Source organism: Dromiciops gliroides, chromosome 1 (assembly GCF_019393635.1).
Source record: "Dromiciops gliroides isolate mDroGli1 chromosome 1, mDroGli1.pri, whole genome shotgun sequence".
Lineage (NCBI taxonomy): Eukaryota > Metazoa > Chordata > Mammalia > Microbiotheria > Microbiotheriidae > Dromiciops > Dromiciops gliroides.
In genome coordinates, this window is record NC_057861.1 from 264,446,664 (window position 1) to 264,471,304 (window position 24,641).

General features: G+C 35.6%; 1 protein-coding gene across 1 annotated transcript in view; it reads left to right on the top strand.

Annotated features, from left to right (window-relative positions):
- The window catches only part of TGS1 (trimethylguanosine synthase 1), a 57,258-nt gene that overhangs the window by 25,800 nt on the left and 6,817 nt on the right, over positions 1-24,641 (top strand). The window contains exons 8-12 of the mRNA XM_043963625.1: positions 1,144-1,456; positions 3,944-4,093; positions 5,474-5,617; positions 9,543-9,759; positions 12,119-12,197. Of these exons, the coding sequence (XP_043819560.1) occupies positions 1,144-1,456; positions 3,944-4,093; positions 5,474-5,617; positions 9,543-9,759; positions 12,119-12,197 (903 nt within the window). The remainder of the gene's footprint in view (positions 1-1,143; positions 1,457-3,943; positions 4,094-5,473; positions 5,618-9,542; positions 9,760-12,118; positions 12,198-24,641) is intronic.

Sequence of the window (24,641 nt, forward strand, 5' to 3'; positions counted from 1 at the left end):
CTTCCATTATATCAGGAAATATGTACACACATAAATTATAAGGTATATACAATATACCCAAATTTTGTCCCATTATCTTTGATACTTGTTAAGACATTTAACATAGTTTCTTTTCAGGATGAATGAATGAATGTAAAAGCATTTAGTAAGTACTCGAAATACATGTAGAAAAGTTGAGACATTGATCGTTCTTAAGGAGTTATTATCCTAATAGAAGAGACAGCACATGTAGGAGGTTACAAGTCAGGTAGAAAGGTCTCTGGTGACTTATAGGGCAGTGACAAAACAAATGGTAATGCACCTTTATCATCATTTTTACAATAAAACCATATTGTTCATGATATCAAACCATTTGGCAGTGCCAAAGACTTTGTTGATAAGAACTTTCTGTTTTTGGTCTTCAGTATCTGTTACTTCTGAGGAAACAGAGGCTGATGCACCTGCCAAAGCAGTTTTTAGGTCACATCTCCACAGGGGCTTTTTCCCTGGATGATTGCTACAGGTTCAGAGTCCTGAGCTATTTCCATTGAGGCCTCAGGGAAGGTAGTGGTTAAAATGGCAGTGGTTTTACTCATTTGGCATAGACCACTTCTCCTTTGTGGCCTCTTCTTGCTCCTTCTTTATCTAGGCTGATTTGCCTGTCCTATAAGGTAGTGAATTGGTCAGTAGTTGGTGGTGATTGTTGGCCTCTTATCCACAGGGGTTACATCCCTGAATGATAGCTAGGGAGAAGGATGGGGTAGAGATGGATTGAACTAGATGGGTATAAATTAAATTATATTCCTTTTTAAAAAATCTATCCAAATCTTGTTAAAATACCCATATGTACCAAAAAGAAGCAGGGTATCATTAAACTACTTCATAGTAAGAATGTCTTATAAGTAGGCCATTTTTAGCAACTCTAATGCCCATTTCCTCATACTAAAGATCTGTAATGGGCCATAGTGTGTATTGCTCAGAATTGCTTCAGTGGATTATGCTGAGTGAATCAGGGTCCAATTGTCATTAAAATATTCTTGTTAGAATTCTTTATTGTTCTTTAAAACATTGGACAATTCAAATGTCAAAAATGTGAGAAAGATGTTATATGTGTGGTTTGATTACTATGACTGCATCTGTGTAGCATATTTGTGACAATTCCAGGTGGAAAAATTCCTCAAATGGGTTAATGAACCAGTAGAGCAGATACCATCACAGGACCCTCAGGATGATGCACAAGATACTTGCACAAGCAGTGATTCAGAACAAGAAAAATCTATTAAAAAATGTGATGACCCTTTTGAGATCAGTAATCAGGAACCTGAAAAGTGTGATGCATTTTCTTCAACCAATGAATTTGAAATAGAAAAAAAAAAAGAGGACAACAAAACAACTGTAACAGAAGAACAAAAATGTGTTCCTGGAAGGCAACTGGTTACTCTAGATATTCCAGATTATCTGCAAGTAGAAACAGATGGTAAGAACAAATGTACTTATTTGTTATAGATTTAGAAAAATATTTACTGTGGTATTCCAAGAACTGCTGTTTTCATTAGTGTGGGTACTCCTTGCATAAGCACGGTTCATACCTTAAACCATGAGTTCTCTACTCTATGCTTCAGTATTGGACTATATTGGAAATGGATAAGACACTTAGGACAAATATATTTCTCTTATTAGCTTTTCCATTGGTAACTACTACTCAACCAATAAACATTAAGTGACTACTATATTTCAGGCATAAGGTTTGCAGATACAAAAAGAGTCAAAACAGTCCCTCAAGGAGCTTACAGTCTAATGGGGGAGATAACAGGCAAAGGACTATATACAGATAAATTATACATAGAATAAGCAGGAAATAATTAAAAGAGGGAAGACTCTAGAATTAAGAAGGGTTGGGAAAGGCCTCTTTTAGAAGATGGAATTTTACTTGGACCTAATATCAGGGAAGTCAGTAGGCAGAGATAATGAGAGAGTATACCAGGCAGAGAAAATGGCCAGAACTGAGAAAAGGCCTATATGGAACAGCAAAGAGGCCATGGTCACTGGATCAAAGAGTACAAAGTGACCGGTAAGAACACTGCAAAAGTAGGAGGGAACTAGATTATACCAAACAGGATTTTGTATTTGATCCTGGAGGCAATAGGAAGCTAAATTAATTGGATTGGGGGGGAGTGAAGGGCAAGACATGGTTGGACTTGCACTTTAGGAACATCACATTGGTAGCTGAATAAAGAATGGATTGGAACGGAGAGACTTGAGACAGGCACACCACCTACAAATAATTGCCATGGTCTAGATGTGAAGCGATATGGGCCTGCACCAGGGTGGTGTCAGTGTCAGAGGAGACAGGGAGTATATTCAAGAAGTTTTGCAAAGGTAAAATTGACAGGCCTTAGCAGTAGAATGAATATGGAAAGGTGAGAGATAGTGAGGAGTCAGGATGACTCCTAAGTTGTGACTTTAGTTTAGGGGATTGGAAGGATAGTAGTATCCTTGATAATAAGAAGGAAATTTGGAAGTGAGGAGGGTTTTAGGGGGAAAGTCTAGTTCAAGATGTCAGAAAAGTAGCTGGAGATGTGAGACTGGAGGGTCAGCAGAGAGGTCGGAGCAGGATAGGTAAATGAGTATCATTAGCATAGAGATTGATGGGAGCTGAGATCACCAAGTAAAAGTAGCATAGAGGAAGAAGAGAGAGCCCAGGACAGAATCCTGTGGGAAATCTACAGTTCAGCATAATCTAGGTAAGGCTCCAGTAGAAGCACTGCCTTTTTTTCCCTTTATTAAAAAAAAAAAAACTGAGAGGAAGAAGTAAAAATAGATGATTGTTTACTTTTGTTGGTATGAATTGTCACTTTGCAGTCTTCACTTACTTAGCCCTCTTTAGGACAAAAAAAAAAAATGGTAGCTCTGCCATATAGTGTAGGTAGAATCTATCATGCCTTTTAAGATAGCTCTTACTTGTGGTGAAAGTTTAATTTTTAAAAAAGAAGAAAAATGGCTTAACAAAAAAAAAGAAAAAAGTTAGCAATATACTATACCCATACTTCCCTACTTTTGCACTTGAGGAATTTCTCAATTATTCTCCAGAGACAAATTTGGTATTGTAATTACATGGCAGTCTACTTCAAATTTTTGTTCCATTTACAATCTTATAGCAATCATGTATTTTATTTTTTTGGTTCTGTTTTACATTGCTTTGCATCAGTTCATATAAGTCTAAATTTGCTGCTCTGAATTCTTCATTGTCATTATATTTTATGATGTAGTATATCCCATCATAATCATGGCCATAATTTGTCTAGACTTGATCCAAACAATGGGCACCTTTTTAAAAAAAAAAAATTCCAGTTTTTTGCTATCACGAAAAGTGTTGCTATGGATATTGGTGTATAGAGAGACTTTCTGTCTTTGACCTCAGTGGTCAAGTCATGTCACCAAGCATTTATGAAGCACTTCCTATATGTAGTAGGCACCATACTAAGAACCTAGCAATGGAATATCTGATCAGAAGGTGTGGATATTTTTTAGTTTAGTTTCTGAATGGGTTAGACCAATTCACAGCTAAACCAATGAGTCAAGTATTTTTTAAGCTCCCTCCTCCTGCTAGACATTGTTTTGCCCTGGAAATACAAAGGAAATGGCAGTCTATCTAATGGTGTACATCCCATCCCAACCACACCTTCTTATCTATGTCCTCCTACACAGACTTTACAAAAGAAACAAAATAATACATATATGCATATTGTTTTTTCCAGATAGCCAAGGAAAGAATTAACTTGCCTTAAGTCAGAAGCTCAGTAATATCACTAAAGGAAAGCAGATTGTATTTTTTGCTATCAGTAATGTAATGAAGCTGTTTTGTTCTTTGTTATGTTGGATAGTTCTCACGTGTTATTATATTTGTCATATATGGTCTTTCTGAATTTTTTTTATACTGTATATGCTTTTACTTTGGTTGAAGCAAAGAAGAAGAAAAAGAAAAACAAGAAAAAGAACAAAACTCTAAATCCCCTCCCTCCAGAGATTGCTGCTGTTCCTGAGCTGGCCAAGTATTGGGCACAGCGGTACAGGTTGTTCTCACGTTTTGATGATGGGATTAAATTGGACAAAGGTAAAGTAATATGTATTGATGAAATGTAAAGATCTGGATTGATAAATGCTTTGTTGTATTGTTTATTTGTTATATTTTTAAAAAACAAAATACAGTAATATTAAATAGAATGATCATCCTCACTTACTTTTTTGTTCCTTTTTGGTCTGGCCCTGTGATTTCATTGGAATAGGGAACTCTCCATGAAGAAACTCTCTCAACCAATGCAAGAGTTGCTTGACAACTGTCACTTTCATTGAGGACGGAATGGGGAAGAGCAGTAGGTCATAGAGCCAATATCAGAGGCAGGACTTAAAGCTCGTTGTTCATGACTCTGGGTCCAGCTCTTGTTGATACCCAGTTAATCAAACACTAGAAATTTGAGTTCTAATCCCCTTGGCTTCTACTGTAACCCTCAGCAGCCTAGCAAATTATTGCACACTTGAATGTTTGGGTTACCTAAAAATTGTGACTTGTATTCTGTCTAAATAGGTTTCCTATAGCAGGGCTTCTTAAACTTTTTCCAGTTGTGACCCGTTTTTTGCCCAAGAAATTTTTACATGACCCAGGTATATAATTATATAAAATAGGTATACATTACCTTTTACTGTTTCCAAATGTTTTGTGACCCTCCCCCCAACTTTCAGTTACATCACTCCATATGTGGTCACAACCCACAGTTTAAAAAGCTTTGTCCTATAGGACCAGATTTGTACACCTTCAGAAGTCACAGTTCTCAAAATCAATGTTTTCTGTTTTCTTTTTTCTTTTCTTTTCTTTTTTTTGTGGGGCAGTGAGGGTTAAGTGACTTGTCCAAGGTCACACAGCTAGTAAGTGTCAAGTGTCTGAGGCCGGATTTGAACTCAAGTCCTCCTGAATCCAGGGCTGGTGCTTTGTCCACTGCACCACCTAGCTGTCCCCCAAAATCAATGTTTTCTTATAGAAATCCTCTAAAAACGTCCAAAGTCCTCTTAGCGGAGACTCTAAAGCTGTGTGTTTGGGGAATGGGCTGGGAAGATGGAGAAGGAAAGCTTATGTTTGAGAGGTACAGGTGGGTGGTTTTATAGGAATTGATTCCTTTACAAAGTTGATGATGTCTCTGTTAATCTTAAAATTCAAGCACTACAAAGCAAGGAATTTCAAAATTTCTGTAAATGTTAAAATATTATAAAATGCAAATCTAAAATTCAAGAGGCTTAAATTCCAGTTCCATACCCTTGCTAATTGTAACTCATTTTATTTGGCTTTGAGTTTTTACATTTAAGTGTTTTCTCAATGCTCTGGGTCTTAACAGTAATTCACAACTAAATTCATACTTTCTAAACATTTATTTTTAACTTTGTTTATATTTTACTGGGATTCTTGTTGTTTTGCACAATTTGAAATATTTTTCCCATTTAGAGGGCTGGTTTTCAGTTACACCTGAGAAGATTGCTGAACACATTGCTGGGCGCGTCCAGCTATCCTTCAAATGTGATATTATAGTGGATGCATTTTGTGGAGTTGGAGGCAATGCCATTCAGTTTGCCTTAACAGGAAAAAGAGGTAATCAACTCTTAGACAGAAAACTGTTTTCCTTCATTTGTCTCTGTATGTTTGCTGCAAACATTTGAAATGTAGGCATCTTGTATTACTTTGTTCATATCTTGGTCTGCCATGCTAACAGTGAAGCATATTTTAAACAGTAAAAATATTTGCAATCACTTTAACCAAAAAAGTCATGTTGCTACCAGATGCCTTGTAGAATCTAAGTATAATGAAATATTCTTATTCAGAAATTCAGTGCCTTAAAAGTTGTACTCAGAAGAGGCATGCATGGTCATTCATCCTTGACATAGAAAAATAGTTTCTGTTTTAAACAATAGTTTCTTGTTTAAACAAAAGGTAAACTTTAAATGTCTTAAATGTTTGTTAAGTTTAGGTGGTTCTATAAAGGATAGATGTAAAATAGCCAGGAAAATATTTAAGTAATTATCTCAGGCCTATATAGCAACTATAAGACTTAGCTGTGCTTTCATAAGAGAGTCAGACCAATAGTGTATAAAGTAATAGGCCTTTGTTATTATGCCTTTAATTTACACAAGGGGTGGCTTAAAGCCTAAAATAAAACAGGTTATGGAAGAGGCCTTGGGAAGCAAGAGTAATCAGAGAAGGAGGATTTTGTGCAAAGGACACCCCTAGCGTCTCAGTCATGCATGAAAGTGTATGTTGAGATCTTAGTTAACACAATCACCATGGTCCATCATGGTCTGAGCAGGATGCTTGGAAAAAGAGGGTAATGCAATAGCCCACCCCTGGTCTCGATCCATTCAAGTTCTCTGTCATTCCTTTTCAATGCAGGGATGCCTAAGTTTAATAATAATGATAATAATGAACATTTATTTAACACTGAAGGTCACAAAACACTTTGCAAGTATTAAATGAGATTATGTAACAACCCTGTGATATAAGTATTCTTGACCCCATTTTATAGATGAGAGGAATCTCAGCCTGAGAGAGGCTAAGTAACTTTCCCAGGGTCACACGGTAAGTGACTCCAAGACCAACACTCTGTCCACTTTCCCACTTCGTACCAGGACAGATCATTAAGGTGCCCAAAGGTGTTGCTGTGAGTGTGTCAGGTTAGTTTTCTATATGCGCTATCATAGGCAAAGTCCTAGAAATAGAGAGTACAATCCTGGGGTGTGGAAATCTCAAGAGAAGAACAGAAAGAAGGAGGATGTGTCCAGTCTTTTGAACAGCCCACTGGCAAGCTTTGAGTCGCAACAAATTGTTTTGCACTATGAAAGTGACGTTTATGGTTTTAAGACTAATGCCAGACAATTTGTGATTCTCAGTTACTTGTGTCCTCTTAACTATCACCTTTTGATGACTTTAAATGACTTCCTCAGTAGCATCAACTAAAGTCACTCTTACGCCTACCAGAGTGGTAGCCTGTGGATCTAAAATGGTATTTCTCTACTCATTGTTCACTCCATAGAAAAGCAAAGTTTCCCTTGAGTCCTACTGAAACATCTAGCACCAATACCATATTGAAAAATGTTTTATAGGCATTCTAGAAACATCCATATGAGAGATGGTACTTATATGTAGGTTGAGTATCTTTGTCACCTTGTATATGTTCAGTGTCAGCTACAGATCACCCAGATAAAATGGATGACAGCTTTGTTGCCATGTATTTACAGACTGTTCCTTTAGGGAGCAGGTATCATTGTGGCCTCCACCATAAAAGCAAAACAAAAACCCAGCTACTCCACCATAAAAAAAAAAAGTGTCAAGACTTCTAAGAGAAGAACTATCCAAATTCTATTCTTAACTTTCTATTTCCTGGTGTCAAAGTGAATGGGGGAAAAGGATAATCAGTGAATGTAATTTCAGTCTATTTTAATACTTTGTAGTAGCACTGGTAAAAAGTTTTGGTACAGAGAATAAAAGTTGAGAACTTAAAGTCTTCCATCCATATTGTTTTCCCCTCTTTGGTCCCCCACAATAAAAGAATATGCTAAATTGAGAGAGAGAGAGAGAGAGAGAGAGAGAGAGAGAGAGAGAGAGAGAGAGAGAGAAAATTAGAATGAATAGTGTTGAAAATATACCTTTGTAGCATTCGTGTCAGGATTTTTCTCATTCAGAGAACTATCTAAATACATATATACACATACTTTATTTACATGGATATATTTGTCTGAGTCTGAAGATTTTGCACTTGGCTATGATTTTTTGTATTCCAGTAAAGATTGAATATTTTAGCATTTGTCAGCACTTCATTCACAGGCCAAAATTAGTGCTTACAAATCTTTGCTTCTTTCAGACGGATCTTATTTTCAAATACAACTGATCAAAACACTCAGTTTTAAAGACCAGATTTCATGTCAGAAGACATTTTGTTCTTTTGTATGTTCATTAGTATCAGCATATTTGTTATTCTGTCATGGACCACAAATGTAGCAGATAAAAAGCTGATAAAGATCTAGAACAGAATTAGGGTCATTCCTTGTAAATGTATGATTTTATGCAATAAACTAATTGATTGGTTTTGTGTATTATACACAATGATTTTATTGTTTCATAAAAACATTAATGTTTCAAAGCTATCATTTATAAGTCTCCATCTCATTGGGGCATAAAGATCAAAAGAGCTCAGAACTTAATGCTTTGTAAATTTTAAAGTAATGTATAAACATAACCTATTGGATTATGACCACAATGCAAATCATGTTTCATTAGCCTTCTAAGTATAAAATACTGCCACTAACTTTTTGGAATCCATACTTTGTAGATGGAGTCAAGATGAGCTTATTGCCCATTCTGAAATAGCAATATATTAAATGTCTCAGAAAAAGATTTCTATCATTAAATGTTTTTAATTCCTTTAAAATGTATTTCCAGGGAAAACTTACCTATCTGCATTTTTTTTTTTAGAATATTTGTGCTTTTTTTTTCATCTCATAGGCTTTTTGTTTGGTTGGTTGGTTTTTTTTAGTAAAGCAATTGGGGTTAAGTGACTTGCCCAGGGTCACACAGCTAGTAAGTGTTAAGTGTCTGAGGCCGGATTTGAACTCAGGTACTCCTGAATCCAGGGCCGGTGCTCTATCCACTGCGCCATCTAGCTGCCCCCATAGGCTTTTTTTTTTTTTTTTTTTGCGGGGCAATGAGGGTTAAGTGACTTGTCCAGGGTCACACAGCTAGTAAGTGTCAAGTGTCTGAGGCCGGATTTGAACTCAGGTACTCCTGAATCCAGGGCCGGTGCTTTACCACTGCGTCATCTAGCTGTCCCCCCCATAGGCTTTTAATATAAAGGATATCTGATTTGATGGCAGTGTTAAGTGCTTATTATTCAGCACATAGCATGTTCATGGTAGACACACAGTAAATTGGTGCATGTGATAGAAACATGAGTTCGTATAAGCATGCTTTGCTTTACAAATTCAAATTGAAGCAAGTATGGAAATCTTACCTGAGTAGGTTGGATTTTGTAAATACTATTGTCATGTGCTTTTGCAAAAACCTGGATAAAAGTTTTAAAACACCAAGCCTATTTCTAATTTTCTTTTTAGTCTAACTGTTCTCGCCCTTTTCACTTGTAATTTATTCTGAATACCATAAAAGTAATATAATTCAGAAATCTTAGCAAGGAAAGTAATTATTTACCATTTTGGACAGCTAGAATATTGAGTATCACAGATCATTTTTCTGTATCTAATCTCTATCCCCAAACTGCCTGTCATCAAAATGTTATAAAAAGCTCTTAAATCTAGCCTACCTGATCAATATTAAAACTATAAATGTTTCCATTAAGTATGCATCTTTGGTATATGTAACTGGATAACAACCATAGAGAAAGGATTGTTTTGTTGGGTTTTTTTCATTCCATGAGGATCCTTTAAAGGATTTATTCAGATCATTGCAAAGATGAAGTATCATCTCACAAGGCTCATAAAATCAACCCGTTTTCCTTTTTATCTTTTTCCAGTGATTGCCATTGATATTGATCCAGCTAAAATTGATCTTGCTCACAACAATGCAGAAGTATATGGAGTAGCAGATAAGATAGAGTTCATCTGTGGAGACTTCATGCTGTTGGCCTCAGATTTAAAGGCAGACGTTGTATTCCTCAGCCCTCCTTGGGGAGGGCCAGATTATGCTACTGCAGAAACCTTTGATATTAGAACCATGATGTCTCCAGATGGATATCCTTTCTAAGTTCTTGTGATTTAACTTACAAATGGTGATAAATGTTGACATTTTATTGCAAAGTTGTATTGGGAGAGGTGTATCAAATTCCATGTTTGATAAGTTGTATACCTGTTTAGATTTTTGTTTTGTTTTGTTTTTGTCTAAAATAAATGGAACAGGGGCAGCTAGGTGGCGCAGTGGATAGAGCACCGGCCCTGGAGTCAGGAGTACCTGAGTTCAAATCTGGCCTCAAACACTTAATACTTACTAGCTGTGTGACCCTGGGCAAGTCACTTAACCACCCCAATTGCCTCACTAGAAAAAAAAATTTTTTTAATTAAAATAAAATAAAATAAATGGAACAAATAAAGCATTATTTGACTTTTTGAGGCTGTTTATGCTGCCAGCTCATAGGGACATAGGTTTTGAACTGAAAGGAACCTCAGTATCTTTCTAATCCAGCCCCTTCATTTTGTAAATGAAAACATTGAAGCCCAGATAGATTACACATAGGGAGTAGCAGAGCTATGATTTCAAATCAGGTCCTATAGCTCTGAATTTTGCACCTTTTTTCATTGCGCTATTTCTTTGTGATATCCCTCACTTTTGCTAAATTAAAACCACAGAACCTCAAGGGCCCTGTCTTAGGGAATTCTAACTTCCCTTGGGATCTTCCAGGAGATTCTAGACAGCCCTGCCTCAGTGTCACATAGACTCAGAAACCCAACATGACTCACCTGCTTTGTGCTTGTCTGATGATAGAACAGCAAGCTCCCTGTGAGAAGGACATTGGATTTGGAGTTCATAGTTCTTGGTTCACTACCTGCTTCCTGAGTGACCATAAGCAAGTCACTTAAACTTTTTGGGCATCAGTTTCTTCATCTGTGAAGTGAGGGGACTAGATTAGATAGCCTGGAGAGGTCCTTTCCAGTTCAAAATCTGATCCAATGAAATAGGTAAACTTTTTTTTGTTTGCCTCCTAGAGGATGTTAGTACTTTCATTCCTCCTAGACAATGAGTGGGCAAAGAATCAGTCACTATTAGTTATGAAAGGCATCTTTCAAAGCCTTCTAATCCACTCTCCCTCATTTTACCAATGGGAAACTGAGGCCTGGGGAGCTCACGTGATGTGCCCACGATCACCTAGGGAGCTGGCATCAGTAGTGAGCATCAGAAATGGGGTCAGAACCCAAGGTCTTGAACTTCAAAGCCAGTTTTTTGTGTTTTTTCTTTTTTTCACAGTACCCCATTTCCATTCTTAAATAATATTGATTGAGACACATGCTAAATTATGGTTTTATGATTTTAGGTTAATAATTTCACATTTTCTGTAGTCTTTATTCTAGTGCCACATTGAAAACTAAGTGCTATGTAACAGTTTGAATAACATGTATTTTTCATATTTAAGTATTTTACTATTTAATGTTTGTTTTAACAAGTAATTAAGGACATTATGGGTGTTAAGTAATATAATGTCCTCTCCCCTCAAAAAAAAAAAACTCCAACATAAAAAAAATATAGCTTAATTCAACAAACCATAATTTGTTTGGCACAGAGTACTTAACCTTTCTGTGCCTTAGCTTTCTTATTTATAATAACTGCTAGTCACATTTTTGTAACTCATAAAGGTTTACAATGTTATAACAACCTTCTGAGGTATATGGTTTGCAAGTTTTATTATCCCCTTTACAAACTTTCCCATTGTCATACAGGTTTGAAATGTCAGGTGCATAGTAAGAACCCACATCTCTTAACTCCCAAGCCCAGAATTCTCTCTACTAAGCCACACTGCCTCTTGGTATAGGAATGCTTATACTGTCTGCTCAACTGCATGGTAGAATCAAATTAAGTAATTCTTTGTGAGCACTCTCAAATAAAAGAGGTGTTTTGTAAACCATGAAGTTCTATAAAGATGGATTTTTAACTTTCCCCCCTCTTTTTCTTGTTTTTTTTTAAGCAGACTTGTGACTACATTGGCATAGGGAACTAGCACCTTCTCTAACTTTTAACTTGCCTGGGGAACTGCAAGATTAAGGGAGTCATAACGAGTATGTGTTAGAGGCAAGTCTCCAACTCCAGTGCCAGATGCTGTTCAGTCATGTCAATCTCTTACTGTTATTATAAATCTAAAAATGTATTTGAGTTCATCCAGGGGAATGAGAAAATATTGCTGATGGCTTAGAAGAAATTTTTGTTTTTACTGCCTTTATAGGAAGGATTTTACTCTATTAATGATTATTATTTATTTTTAAATTTCAGAATAAAAGTATTTTATGTCCTAGATTGGTGGGGAACATCTTCTAACTGGATAAAATAAGTATCATTTAGTAACAGTTGACTGGCATCAGTTACTTTTCCTTAACTTATTTAAACTTTTGAAATTTTCAGGCTGTCCCAGATGATCACTAACAATATTGTGTATTTCCTCCCAAGAAATGCTGATGTTGACCAGGTATGTTATGATGGAAGGATTGTTGATGAGCTTGCTTCTGGTTTAACTATTGGTTTCGTTTCATAGGTACACTGATCATCATTAAGATGGTATTGTCCCAACTTGCTCTGCTAAATTTTGTAGATCCATTGTTATAGTTACTCTTCTTGAAGCATATATGAGTGTTATGTACTACTTATTGTGTTAAATGGTAAATATGTAATGCAAGGTGATGAGATGAGATTTACAGCTGGAAGGAACCTTGCAGATTATCAAGCCCAGCCCCCTCATTTTTTACTGATGAGATAAATTTGTTTCCTTCAGTTGCCCCTGAATAGTAGGTTGAAAGAAGAAAAAAAAAAATCCAGACTTTAGGACAGTGCCGTACCATGCATATAGCTTCCATGTAATAAAAGTTTGATACATTTGAACTAGATAACCAAATTACAGAAACACATCTATAAAAGTCTACGTAGAAGAAAAAGGTATGGCAGTGAGACGACTAGCATTTGTGTGCCTGCAGTTTGCTTAAATCATTATTAGATGTGCTTATACCCTTTAAAGCTTGGGCAAAATTCAGGAGGACTTGAGTTCAAACTCAGCCTCAGACACTTACTAGCTTGTGTGACCCTGGGCAAGTCACTTAATCCCCATTGCCCTGAAGAAAAAAAAAGCTTGGGCAAAAAGGTTTGGTGTGGTTTAAGCCTTATGTTTATATGTATACCAGCATAATATAATGTCGACCAGTCCAGAAGCATAAAGGGGAGACTGACTAACAGATTCAGCTTAGTTCTTGCATCCCTTACATTTGCACCATACACTTTTACTTTTTCAGAGAAACTCAGAAAGAAAACTCATTGTTAGGTTTACACACCCTGCTTTCTTTTCTCAACTAAAATTATCACGGGTTGAAGTCTCAGAAAAAAAGTTACCCTATCACATTGTAAAATTTAATTGGAAATAGCATCTGGGTAGATGACATCTTCTGTATTTAACACTATTAATCATCTTTGTTGGCCACTTCTCTCCGAGCTTTCTTGACACTACTTTGTCCTGATTCTTCTGCCTATCTAATCTATCTTCTGCCTATCTAATAATTCCTTAGTTTCCTTTAGTGACACCTACTCCAAATCATGCACCTTAACTATAGGTGTCCTCTAAGTCCTAGGTTCCCTGCTTTTCTCTATTCATTCTCAGTAACTTAAGTAGCTCCCATGAGCCAAATACTTTTCTTACATTGGTTGCCTCTTGAACATTTCAGATGGGACTTCTCAGAAATACTTCAAACTCAGCATAACAAAAACAACTAACCTTTCCCCCAATCTCTTCCCTCTTCCAGACTTTCTGTTTTTATGTCTAAAACACCACCATTCTTACAGTCAATTTGTAACTTTGGCATTATCTTCAAGACCTCACTTTCCCTTTTTTTCACATATAAAATCCGTTGTCAAATTTTGCCATTTCTACTTAAACAATATCTCTCAAATCCAACCCAGACAGTTATCAACTCAGTTCAGGCCCTTATCACCTGATACCTAGATCATAACATTGACTTCCTAACTAGTCTCCCTCTGCCAAGTCTCTTCCTCACTTCAATTTATCTTCCACAATGCTAGCAAAATGATTTTCCCTAAGTACAGATCTGATCATATGCTTCCCCTCCTCAGTTCCAATGATTTTCTATTGCTCTTAGAATCAAATATAAGCTTCTCTGTTTAGCTTTTAAAGTTCTTTCAACCATGCCCTAACTGTTTTTCCAGCCTCATGGTATACTGTTTTCCATCCTGCATTCTGCTGTCCAGCTCTCTTTCTCTGCTCCTCACACATTCCATTCTGTATCCCACCTCTCTATTTGGACTGCTAGCCCCCAGGCCTCAGGTGTATTCCCTCTTCACTACCACCCTATAGAATCCCTTTCTTCAAGACTTGGTTCAAGCAGCACCTCCTACATGAAGCTTTTCCTGATTCGGTCTCCTCTACGGCTGCTGCCTCATCAAATTGCTTTGTATGTAAATAGTGTGTATTTATGTAACTTATTATTTTACATTTATTCCACATAAATATGTGCATGCATGCGTGTGGTTTTCCTTTTCTGGAATATGAGCCATTGAGAATAGGGATTTTATCATTTATTATATTTTTATCTGCTATGCCTATCACTATGCCTGGCAATTTTTACCTGCTTGATAAATGCTTATTGCTTGATTTTTCATGCATTGTGCTATAGTGGAAAGGAAGTTGAGTTTGGAATCAGGAGAGACAAGGAATCAAATCCTTCCTCTGACACTTAAAAGCATTGTAACTATGGACAAGTCACTTAAATCTTGCTGAGCCTTGGTTCTTCATATGTCAAATATGGATAATAACTACCTAAGGGTTTTAAAGATTGAATAAGATGTTTGTAGATAAAGCAAATAAATGTCAATATTATGACCATTGTATAGAGCCCCTCTGTAAGGAGATTGTCATTTCCTGAGGAAGAACAATCTTCTTCCTTTAGACAGAATCTCAGAACTGAAAGAGACCTCAAAAGACTTCCTAGGCCTAGAATCCATTGACCTTCAAAGGGTTCATGTATATTTTGGGGAGGAGGGGTGTCTGAAATTGAATGGTGAAAAAATACCTTTCTATATATCTTCTCTATAGTTTCCTTTGTGATTCTATATATTTTATGCATTTAAATGCATTACTTTGAGAAGAGTCACTAGACTGCCAAAGAATTCTGTGATACACAAAAGGTTAAGAACCCCTGATCTAGTTGAACTTTTAACTTGTCAGGATCTTTTTTGTGATGTTTCCAACAAGTATTCTCATCTGAAGTTGAAAGGAATTAAGAGAGCTCAAGCACATAAGGTCGGTGAGCCTAAGTTTAAGAATTTTTTCAGTTCAGTTGTCTATGTGTATCAGAGTACTATGTAAAATTTCAAGAAAAAAAGTCATGATGAAACTTAATCTAAGTTAACACTTAAAAATGATCTTACCTAACAATGTATGTTGTGTGCTCCCAACAAAATACTGTACTTGTTGCCCAGTGCACTAATAAATTTGTTGGTCTTGAATTATTGAACATTCGTTTTGAGGTAAGATAGCCTATTCATTCAGTGATCTACATATTCCATGTATTTCCTTCCTATACACATTAAATAATATGAGAAGATATTATATAAACTTTGATTAAAATGTCTTGCTGTGCCATTGTACCATGACAAATGCATAAACTAATTTGAATACCGGGCTAACTCTAGGAAATATTTTATTCATTGTAGTACTTGACCATTAAAATAGTACTAAACTATGAAAACTTATTTTTACATAGTCATTCGAACTTTTCTTTATATTTGGGAGAAAAGGTTAACATAAATAAATAGTAATGTGCCATTACTTTAATTACTAGTTAGTTCTGTTGGAAGTAAAACTGGTTTTGCTTGCAAGAGGTCCAAGGATTTATACTTTATTTACATTTTCTGCCTCTAGAGGGAGTAACAATACTAGTAAATCATTGAGGAGGGTGCTTTTGAACTATTTTGGTTAAGGTTTAAATCAAGTAGAAATTTCAAGTGGAACATCTTCACTTTTACTCTGCTTTCCCCCCGGCTCCCAAAATGTCACTGGTTGCATAGGTGACATAACAACTGCTTCTTCACATACAGAGAAATACAAATTATGGTGATTTTCATGCCCTTTGATATTTTGGAATTTTTTTTTTTAATTTGGCCATGCCAAAAACCCATTGTGTTAAGATCAACCATAAAATAAAAATATGGTCAAAAGTCACAAACCAGTAAAGAAAACCCTCTCACACCCTAACCTAAGTATATTTGCTTTCTAATTCTTAATTAGCTTTGATGGAGAGCATTCCCATTATTTTTTCCTCAACTTGTATGTCCAAAAAAACCAAAACACACTGACCTTATTAGACAAATTGATTCTTTTTAGGTACCAACCAAAAAGAGGATATTTATTTTTGTTTTCACTTTGTCACACGTAAATATCAGATGAACATGCTTGTAACTTAGAAAGGGAAAATACTATTATATCTTTGCTTGTGAGGAAAGAACAAAAAGAAGCTTTGTGAAGTGAACAATAGAAGTGAAGAATATAAGCCACAAAATTATTGCAGTCACTATTGAAGAAAACATCATAGGCAGCTTCCAGTTTTGAAATGTCTTATGTACTAAAAGTTATACATCAATTTAAAATTTGGAATGCATTTATTCATAATTTTTTTTTTATAAAAAGTAATCAGGTTCCTCCAGCTGCCCACACAATCCAGTAATCACCTATGTGTTACAAAGCATGAGTTCCAACTGGAAAATACAAAATTATCTTTGTTATCCTTGGTCAACAGTAGTAACAATAGTTATTCATTTGTATAAGTCACTCATAAGTCCAGTATGCCTAGTTCCGGGCCTATAGTTGAGACAAGGAGATGTGTGTATGAGTGTACCATCTTTTTCAAAAAATAGATATTTAACTTTTAACAATAATTACAAAAAAAGTTTAAAATGTTTCCATACACTTTAAAGGGGGGGGGTGTATCTACCTTGAAAGTATAATGGAAACATTTTAACTTTTTTTGTATTTAATGTTAAAAACTAAATATCTATTTTTAAATGGTCATTCCTTAATCTTAATACTTTTCTAAGATCTGTAATATTTAATATTTTCACCAGAATTAGAGCAACTGGAAAGGCATAGTCTATAAAAAAATGTATAGATTAAAGGTTCACATACTCTGGCCTTTCCCTATCTAGGAATAGCTACCACCTCCCTGCCCTGTCAACTGCTCCCATAGACAAAGGAAGCAGGAGTTTTAGAGGTTCTGTAGGTTCAGTACTAGAGGACATGAAAGGAACCTGAAGAGTAGGAACAGCTTACAAGTGCTGATTCAAGGGCAGTCTCCATGTGGAATTATACAGCCTGAAATTTTCAAATCAGAGAAGAATTCGTTTGATTTGATGAGCATGCTCTTTAAAATACAGCTATCTTTAGGAAAATTAAATGTCTATCAACCAGTTATCTATTACTGTTATATTAATTCGGTTAGATTGTTTTTATCCTAACATATAGCTGAGAGAAGAGTTTTTATTAAAGGGAAGGCATAAACAGTGGATAATTTGGAACCATGAAAATCTTTAGGTATAATCAGGTGTCAAATTAGCATTGGCATATAGAGGAAGAAAAGGAGATAGGATGCTAAAAATAAACTTTGTCTATTTGTGTGTTAGATGCAGGACAGGGAGAGGAAATACTCCTCATTCTTGTACTTCATGTACCTCTTGTCCCTCAAACCCAGAGTAGTGGCAAAAGTACTAGAATGAGAGTCTGGAGACCTGCTTTTTCTATTAGTTACTTGTATGACCTTGGACTCTTTAATTTTTCTGGGCTTTGGTTTCCTTCTAGCTCTGAACTCTTTGATGCTATTTCAACTACACTATGAGTCGATGCCTAGCCATTTCTTCTGTGGGGAAAATTCTGACCTGATTTTAAACAGAGTGCTTACTATATGTAAGCAACTGTCCTTATATCTAGGATAATTTAGATGTAGCCCTGCATCATCTGAGGGTTAGAATAAATGGTTTCTGATATTTCTTTCTGACCAAGAAATCTGAAGAAAAGGTCTTTAAGATTTCTTATGTCAGTGTTCTCAGTCTTTCTCTCCTAGTGGATTAACGGTGGTACAAATAAACAAGCAAGTACTCTAGGTCAGTTGTGTCAAATACAAATAGAAACAGAGCCAATAGTCTGTATGTAAGGATCCCTGCAGATTGCATATTGACTTAATTTTATAATGTAATAATATCTGTGTTGTATTTAAATATTTCTCGGTTACATTTTAAAATCTGGTTAGGGCTACACTCAGAAGTGTTGCAGGCCACATGTTTAACACCTCTACTCTGGGGTACTTTATAGCCTTTATTTTTAAAGTACCAAAAAAAAAAAAGAAGAAAAAAATAGATATATTAAACTATCATCTTCTTGAAACCAGAAGAGTTGCCTCTCCCCAATGCTTCACATAAATGCTATGCCCATAGTAAGTACATGATGTTAGTTGAATACATTATCATTTAGGATTACTCTGTCCTCACTCCTAATTTCTAACCACCCATCCTATTTTCCAGTAGAGAAATGAGTCAGGAAAACAGTGGTTTTTTGTTTTGTTAATTTCATTTTGTTTTTGTTGTCTTATGTCAAGACTGCTTTACAGCTTCCCTAAGAAATATACTGAATAAGAAACTGAGCAACAGAAAAGTGATATGATTTGCGCAACAGTAGTCAGAAAGTATCAGAGCCCAAGCAGATATCATCTCCCAGTCTTGTGCCATATGTACCATATGAGAGGAGACCATCTTTTTCCCTGTTACCACTGTGTGGCACCAAAGACTGTTGTTAATGGCATTATGCTAACTTACCATATTTACTCCTTCCCCCAAAGATATTTTATTTTCTTACTTCCCTTTCCCTGTTTTCCTTCTTCCCTGCTTTAAGCTTCCCATTGTTATATATGCAGACATTTCTTAGACCTGGAGGTTATAGCTGGAACTAAAGAAGTCACTGACTCTTAGAAAAATCAGAAAAATATATCAGACATGGAAAGCATTACACACCTCTAATGTGAATGGTAGCACCCATATTTAAACAAAAAAATGTCTTATACATAATTGATAAATAGCAACAAAATTAGTCTTTTAACATTGGTAGTAAAAAGTTTTCACTGCCTTCAATATAAGTGTATATTTAAATGTGAACACCCAGACTGTGGGACAAATTCTCATTTTACAGTAATGGTTGGGTGGGATTTCTACATTGGAGTGCTGAGAAAATCTCTGTTGGAATGCATATCCTATTCCTATCAAAATGTTTAATGCCATGTGGCTTTACTTAAACTCTTGCTTGCATTCCAGTCTTTATATTAGACTGTTAAAAACCATAAAAAATCTAAGATTTTAAAACTAAATCTGTGATGGATTTAGGAAAAATACAAAGCTTTGTTCCTTTCACTGCTATTTTATTTTATTTTTTAAGTAACCAAAATAAATGTAGAAGGAAACCTTTGATCTGAAGTACTTTGCACATATGTACTTGTATGTATGTAGTCTTTAATCTTCAAGATCCAAATTGTAGGTATCTGCTTTCGAAAACTCAATGTTTTTTTTAAGTCCAGAAACATTACTAGCCAGGCATCCTCAATATATTGTACTACTTTATCAGATGTACATTTTGCCATGCTGCAATCTAAAATTTGTGTAAATGTAAAATGAAATTTCTTGAAGCCACCAGAATCTTGATAATTTACTTGTGATGCCCAAATGTCAGTTATTTGTTTTATAGTTATAACATTTCTTTTTACATCCTGCAACCTAATTCTGAATGGAGCCAAGCTGTTAACAGATGGGGGGGGGGGGGGGCGGGGGAGCGCAAAGACCAAGCATACTAAAATATGCCAGAAATGACTTTTTGCTCTAGAAAAAGAATGTTCTCTTAATGATCTTAGCACCATCCTGCATCCAGGAATATTGGTAGGGAAATGGTCTATCCTTCTCAGTCAGTTGTACAGATAGAGTGAATTCTGGAATGTGGACTCTACTATAAGGAGGTGCACTGGATAATTGTTAGGGAAAGTGGGAGGAAGGAGACTACTTTCAGATGACTTAGAGTCCATTTCCCTTCATAAATAGCAACCTAACATAAAACTTTTTTCTTAACAAAATATTGATGGATTTAGGAATGAATTCTGTCTCCATGATTTTCAAGTATTATAGACCATATCAATTTCTGTTTGTCCATCCCCTAAAAGAGAAATTCTACATTAGCTTTACATGGTGAAGGATGTTGTTATGGTGATGCCTAATGAATCTATAGGAGTGATTTTAGAATGTAAGGTAGGTAGAGATTTATCTTTGCCAAAACATTATATAAAAGAGCTTTTATCATTTAAAAAAATCTATTTCAATGTAAAACATCAAGTTCTTTATCTCCTATGTTTATTATATAATTTTAGGCTAAACTCATTTTTCTGAAGCACCTTTTTAAAAAAAAAAAAGCAAAACAGTATTATTTGATTTTATTTAGTGTTGTGGTTAGGAGGTTAAAGTTTCAATAAGAACATATATCTTAATCGTTCTCAGGGGCTTAATTTATAATTTTAAATTTTTTTCAATCAACAAAAATACCCTGTGTCCCACCTTTCCCATCCCCCATTAAGAAAGAATGAAAAAACAGAGCCCCTGTTATAAACACACAGTCAAGCAAAACACTCCTGCATTGGCCTTCCCTTATGTCTACCTTCACACACACACACACACACACACACACACACACACACACACACACACACACACACACACCCCTCCCAAATGGATTTAGATTGGAAAACTAAACTCATATTTGAGAAAGCTCTCATATTGCCCATGAAGCTACTAGATAAATGTTATTTACTTATTGTAGAAGTGCATGGCTACTTAATCCCCACAAAATGTCTTTGTGATATAGAGATAACCATGCAGAAAAAAAAAAAAGGATAAAAGACAAATCAACATGAATCAAATTTTGAGGGTGTTGTGTGCTTTGGACACATTACAAACCTTCAGGAAAACCTAATCCAGACACAGTGAAATAAACTCTTGGTGTAGGTCAATTTGGGATCAGTGTTTCCAAATTGAACTTAGGGTTCAGTGACCCTAAGTGGTCGTTAGTCATTTCAACAACCTGGCTAAAGAGCTCTTGACAGGAAATTTGGGGTTCTAGTCCCTTCTCTGAAAATAACTGAACCGTTTCCTCCTTTGGAAAATAAGGGAGTGTTAACAAAGTGGGTTCTAAGTCCCTTCTAACCCTAATGGTCTTTGGGTTTCATTTCATGAAACTCAGCTCAGTTTCGTTTTCAGTAAAAGTAGAATGAGCTTGTTCTCTCTGACCTTGGATAATTCCCTAGGCTTCTCTGGGGCTCAGTTTTCTCATGTCAAATAAAGATGCTAGACTAAATAAAGTCTATCTTCATTATTCTCACATTTTATATTTGCAAATTCATCTACTCACTACAATTTATTTGTAACCCCAAAACCCATACTTGCACCACTTTCATGGTCATTTGCAGACATGCTCAGGGGGCAAAAAATTGGAATCACCCAACACCCATATGAGGTCGAATATAGTGAAGCTCTGCCTTCTTGTTTTAATTGTCATATATTGAAAATGAGTGTCCTTTTCATGGTCTATTTACTGCTGTGTTTTTTATGTTTTTTATTGGTGATTTCTCTTCTTAAAGTGGCCCCCAAGTATAGTGCTGTCCTGCTGTCTAATAGTCTGAAGCACAGCAAGGCTGCAGTGTGTGTTACAGGGAACCCAGACATGGATTATAGTACTTTTGGTCATGAGTTCAATATTAGTGAGTCAATATGGTACATCCAGAAAAAGGAAGAGGAAGTTTACCAATATCTACATGAAGCCACTCCGGAAACTGCTAATGTAAATGTTGTGACCAAAGGCTCACAGGAACCTAACCCTGTATTTCCCCCAGAAGAAGCAATGGTTTGGATTTTGCAGTGACTCAATAGAACATAACTATTCATGAATCATGAGAATTTATTTTAATTCCCAACACCCTGAGTCTACCACTCTTTCAGAATTCTTTGAAGGTCTAAGACAAATTGGCTTTAAGGCTTCTTTCAGCCTCCTCCCCCAAATCATCTGTTCACTCTAGTGGTGACCACTCTACTCCTCAGTAATTAAGTTTCTTAGATGCTTAATGTGAAGAAACACTAATCTTAGCACCTACTTAGCAAAAATAATTAGTTCAAATAGGAGGCTATTTTAGGAATAAGTTAAAATAGAAAACTATCAGATAGTATACTTCCTCTCCCTATGGGTGGCCTCCCTGCTAATGGCCTACTATATCCTAAGATCACTCTCTTCTGCCCAGCATGGTGAAGTGGCCAAAAAAAAGGTAACTACATAAATTCTTAAGTGAAAAGAATTTGGTTTTTTTAGTATTATTTAGGTAAGACTTACAGTATATAACCCGCTTTAAACGTTTTCATTTGGTACACATTTTCTGCTGGATAAAATATAAAAAGTTATGGTCATTGTTTTCTTTTGTTGTTTTTTTTTTATTTTGGTTCCAACTGTGGTAAAGGTGCAACAGCTTTTAAAAATGGAGGTATTAATGCCTTGTAAATGGTTGCATTAATAAAGGCTTGTACAATACTAGGATATAGTTAGTCCCTGCATTACCTCTAGGGAAGTGACCAAAATGCCATTCATTTAGAAGTTAAGTCCTATCAATGACTCGTTTTTATAAACAGTCCTAGGACCACCTTTTGGAACTGTAAGAAGTAAAGAATGGGCAAAGAGTTTTTTCTCTGATCAACATATGGGTCATAGAATCTTAGGCGTAAGAAAAATTAACTCTAAAAATTGATTAGGTGATAGAAACTTTTAAAAATAACATCAAACATGAAATGCTTCTTGACATTTATTTTAATGTCATGTATTTTAATGTTCTCTCTGGAAAAAAAATTGCTTCATCAGCTCATTGACTTCTTATAGTGTATTTCATGTCAGTTACACTAAACTTTTTCCCTTTTTAAATATTTTATTAATGTTCTCTTATTTTACACTTTTCCCCAATAATCTCCCCTCCCCCATACCCCTAATAGAACCCTCCCATATACCAAATAAGTACGGTCCAGCAAAACAAATCAAAAATCTGACTGTTTACAAATATCAATTGCTCCACTGTGCTCCTGCATTCCATCATCTCTGCCAAGAGGCAGGAAATTGTCCTCTGATAACAGTATTGAATGCTATATGTGATAAAGATTTCTGGATTTGTTGGGTTCTTTCCGTTTCCATTATTGTGGTCATCGAGTAAATTTTTACTCTCCTAGTTCTGCTTGGATGTTAATGAGACATCAATTAATACAAATCTTCCCAAGTTTCTCTGAATTCTTCATCTTTTATAATTTACAGTACAATGATACTCCGTCATATTCGTGTGCTGTAGTCTGTTCAGCCATTCCCCAATGAGAAGGAACCCTCACCTGAATTAAGAAGATGATTAAGAGGGGCGGCTAGGTGGCACAATGGATAAAGCACCACCGGCCCTAGATTCAGGAGGACCTGAGTTCAAATCCGGCCTCAGACACTTGACACGTGTTAGCTGTGTGACCCTGGGCAAGTCACTTAACTCTCATTGTCATAGATAATAGTTGATGTCATTTATATAGCACTTTCCATATTTTGCATAAGTTGATCCTCACAACAACCCTGTGCAGCAGGTACTGAATTATGTTTATTTCATAGGTTACAATTGGAGAAGTTCATAGGTTACAATCAGAGAAGTTAATTTTATTGCCCATGGTTACAGAGCTAATAAGCAACAAAGCCAGTACTCAAATTTTGATATTTTGATACCAACTTCAATGATATTTCTAAGTTGTTTGGATAAAGCAACTTGTATTTTTTTTAATATTTTTATAACTATATTTAAATAAAATTTGTTTCCTTTGCAATCCTACATAGTTTATTTTATATTTTTAAAACCTTATTATAAGAGGGGCCCATAAATTTTACCATATTGCCAAGGGGCCCATGATACAAAAAAGTTATGAATCTCTGCTTGAAAGTAATAGAATGTTACATAGCTCTACAGTCCATATGAGGTCATGTAACAATGTGCAGGCAGCAAAAAAAAAAAAAATGGCCTCAGTAAAAGGTTGTGTATACCTATTCCTACATACCTGGGTTGAGTAAAAATTTCTTGAGCAAGTGGAAAAAGTTTAGGAAGCCCTGCTCCAGGAGACTTAAAAGGTTTATTGGTGCCAACCTCCTTATAGGTAGGGGCTTCCTCATGGTCTAACTTTGTTATCCTGGTATCCAGTTCAGGAAATTGGTAGGAAAGAAAAGCTTTCTTTTAGCCAAATTATTCAGCATCAGTATCTTTCCCATAGATGTGGCCTTTCTCTGAAACTATAAAGATGTCCATGTATACTAGTGATACTGTCTTTTTACTAGAAAGGAGAATAAATTCAATTTATACAACCTTTCAGAAATATATTTTATTAATCTGTGAAGGAACATAGTATCAAAAAGTTATCTGGAAGACTTTGAAAGAAACATCATTTCCTGTTACAGATCCTAAAGAATGATTCATCAGAAACTCCTGTTCCTAGCTTATTTTTTTTTCCTTATATAATTATTAGCTGCACATTTGAAAGGAAATGTTGTAAAGGAAGGAGTGTTCTGCTTCTGTTTCTTTTACAGTACATTCTTAAGTACAACCATTATTTCAGATTTTTTTCTGATGTTATTGTAATAATGATGAAATCTGTAGACAGTGTATAATACTCATTTCATTCAAGTCTAATTTACTTCTAACTAAATTTCTGTGTATTTTTATTTTAATCATCCTGCAGTGAAATAAGTTTTTTCTATTCCATTTTTTTCTGTCGTTAGTAAGTACAATGC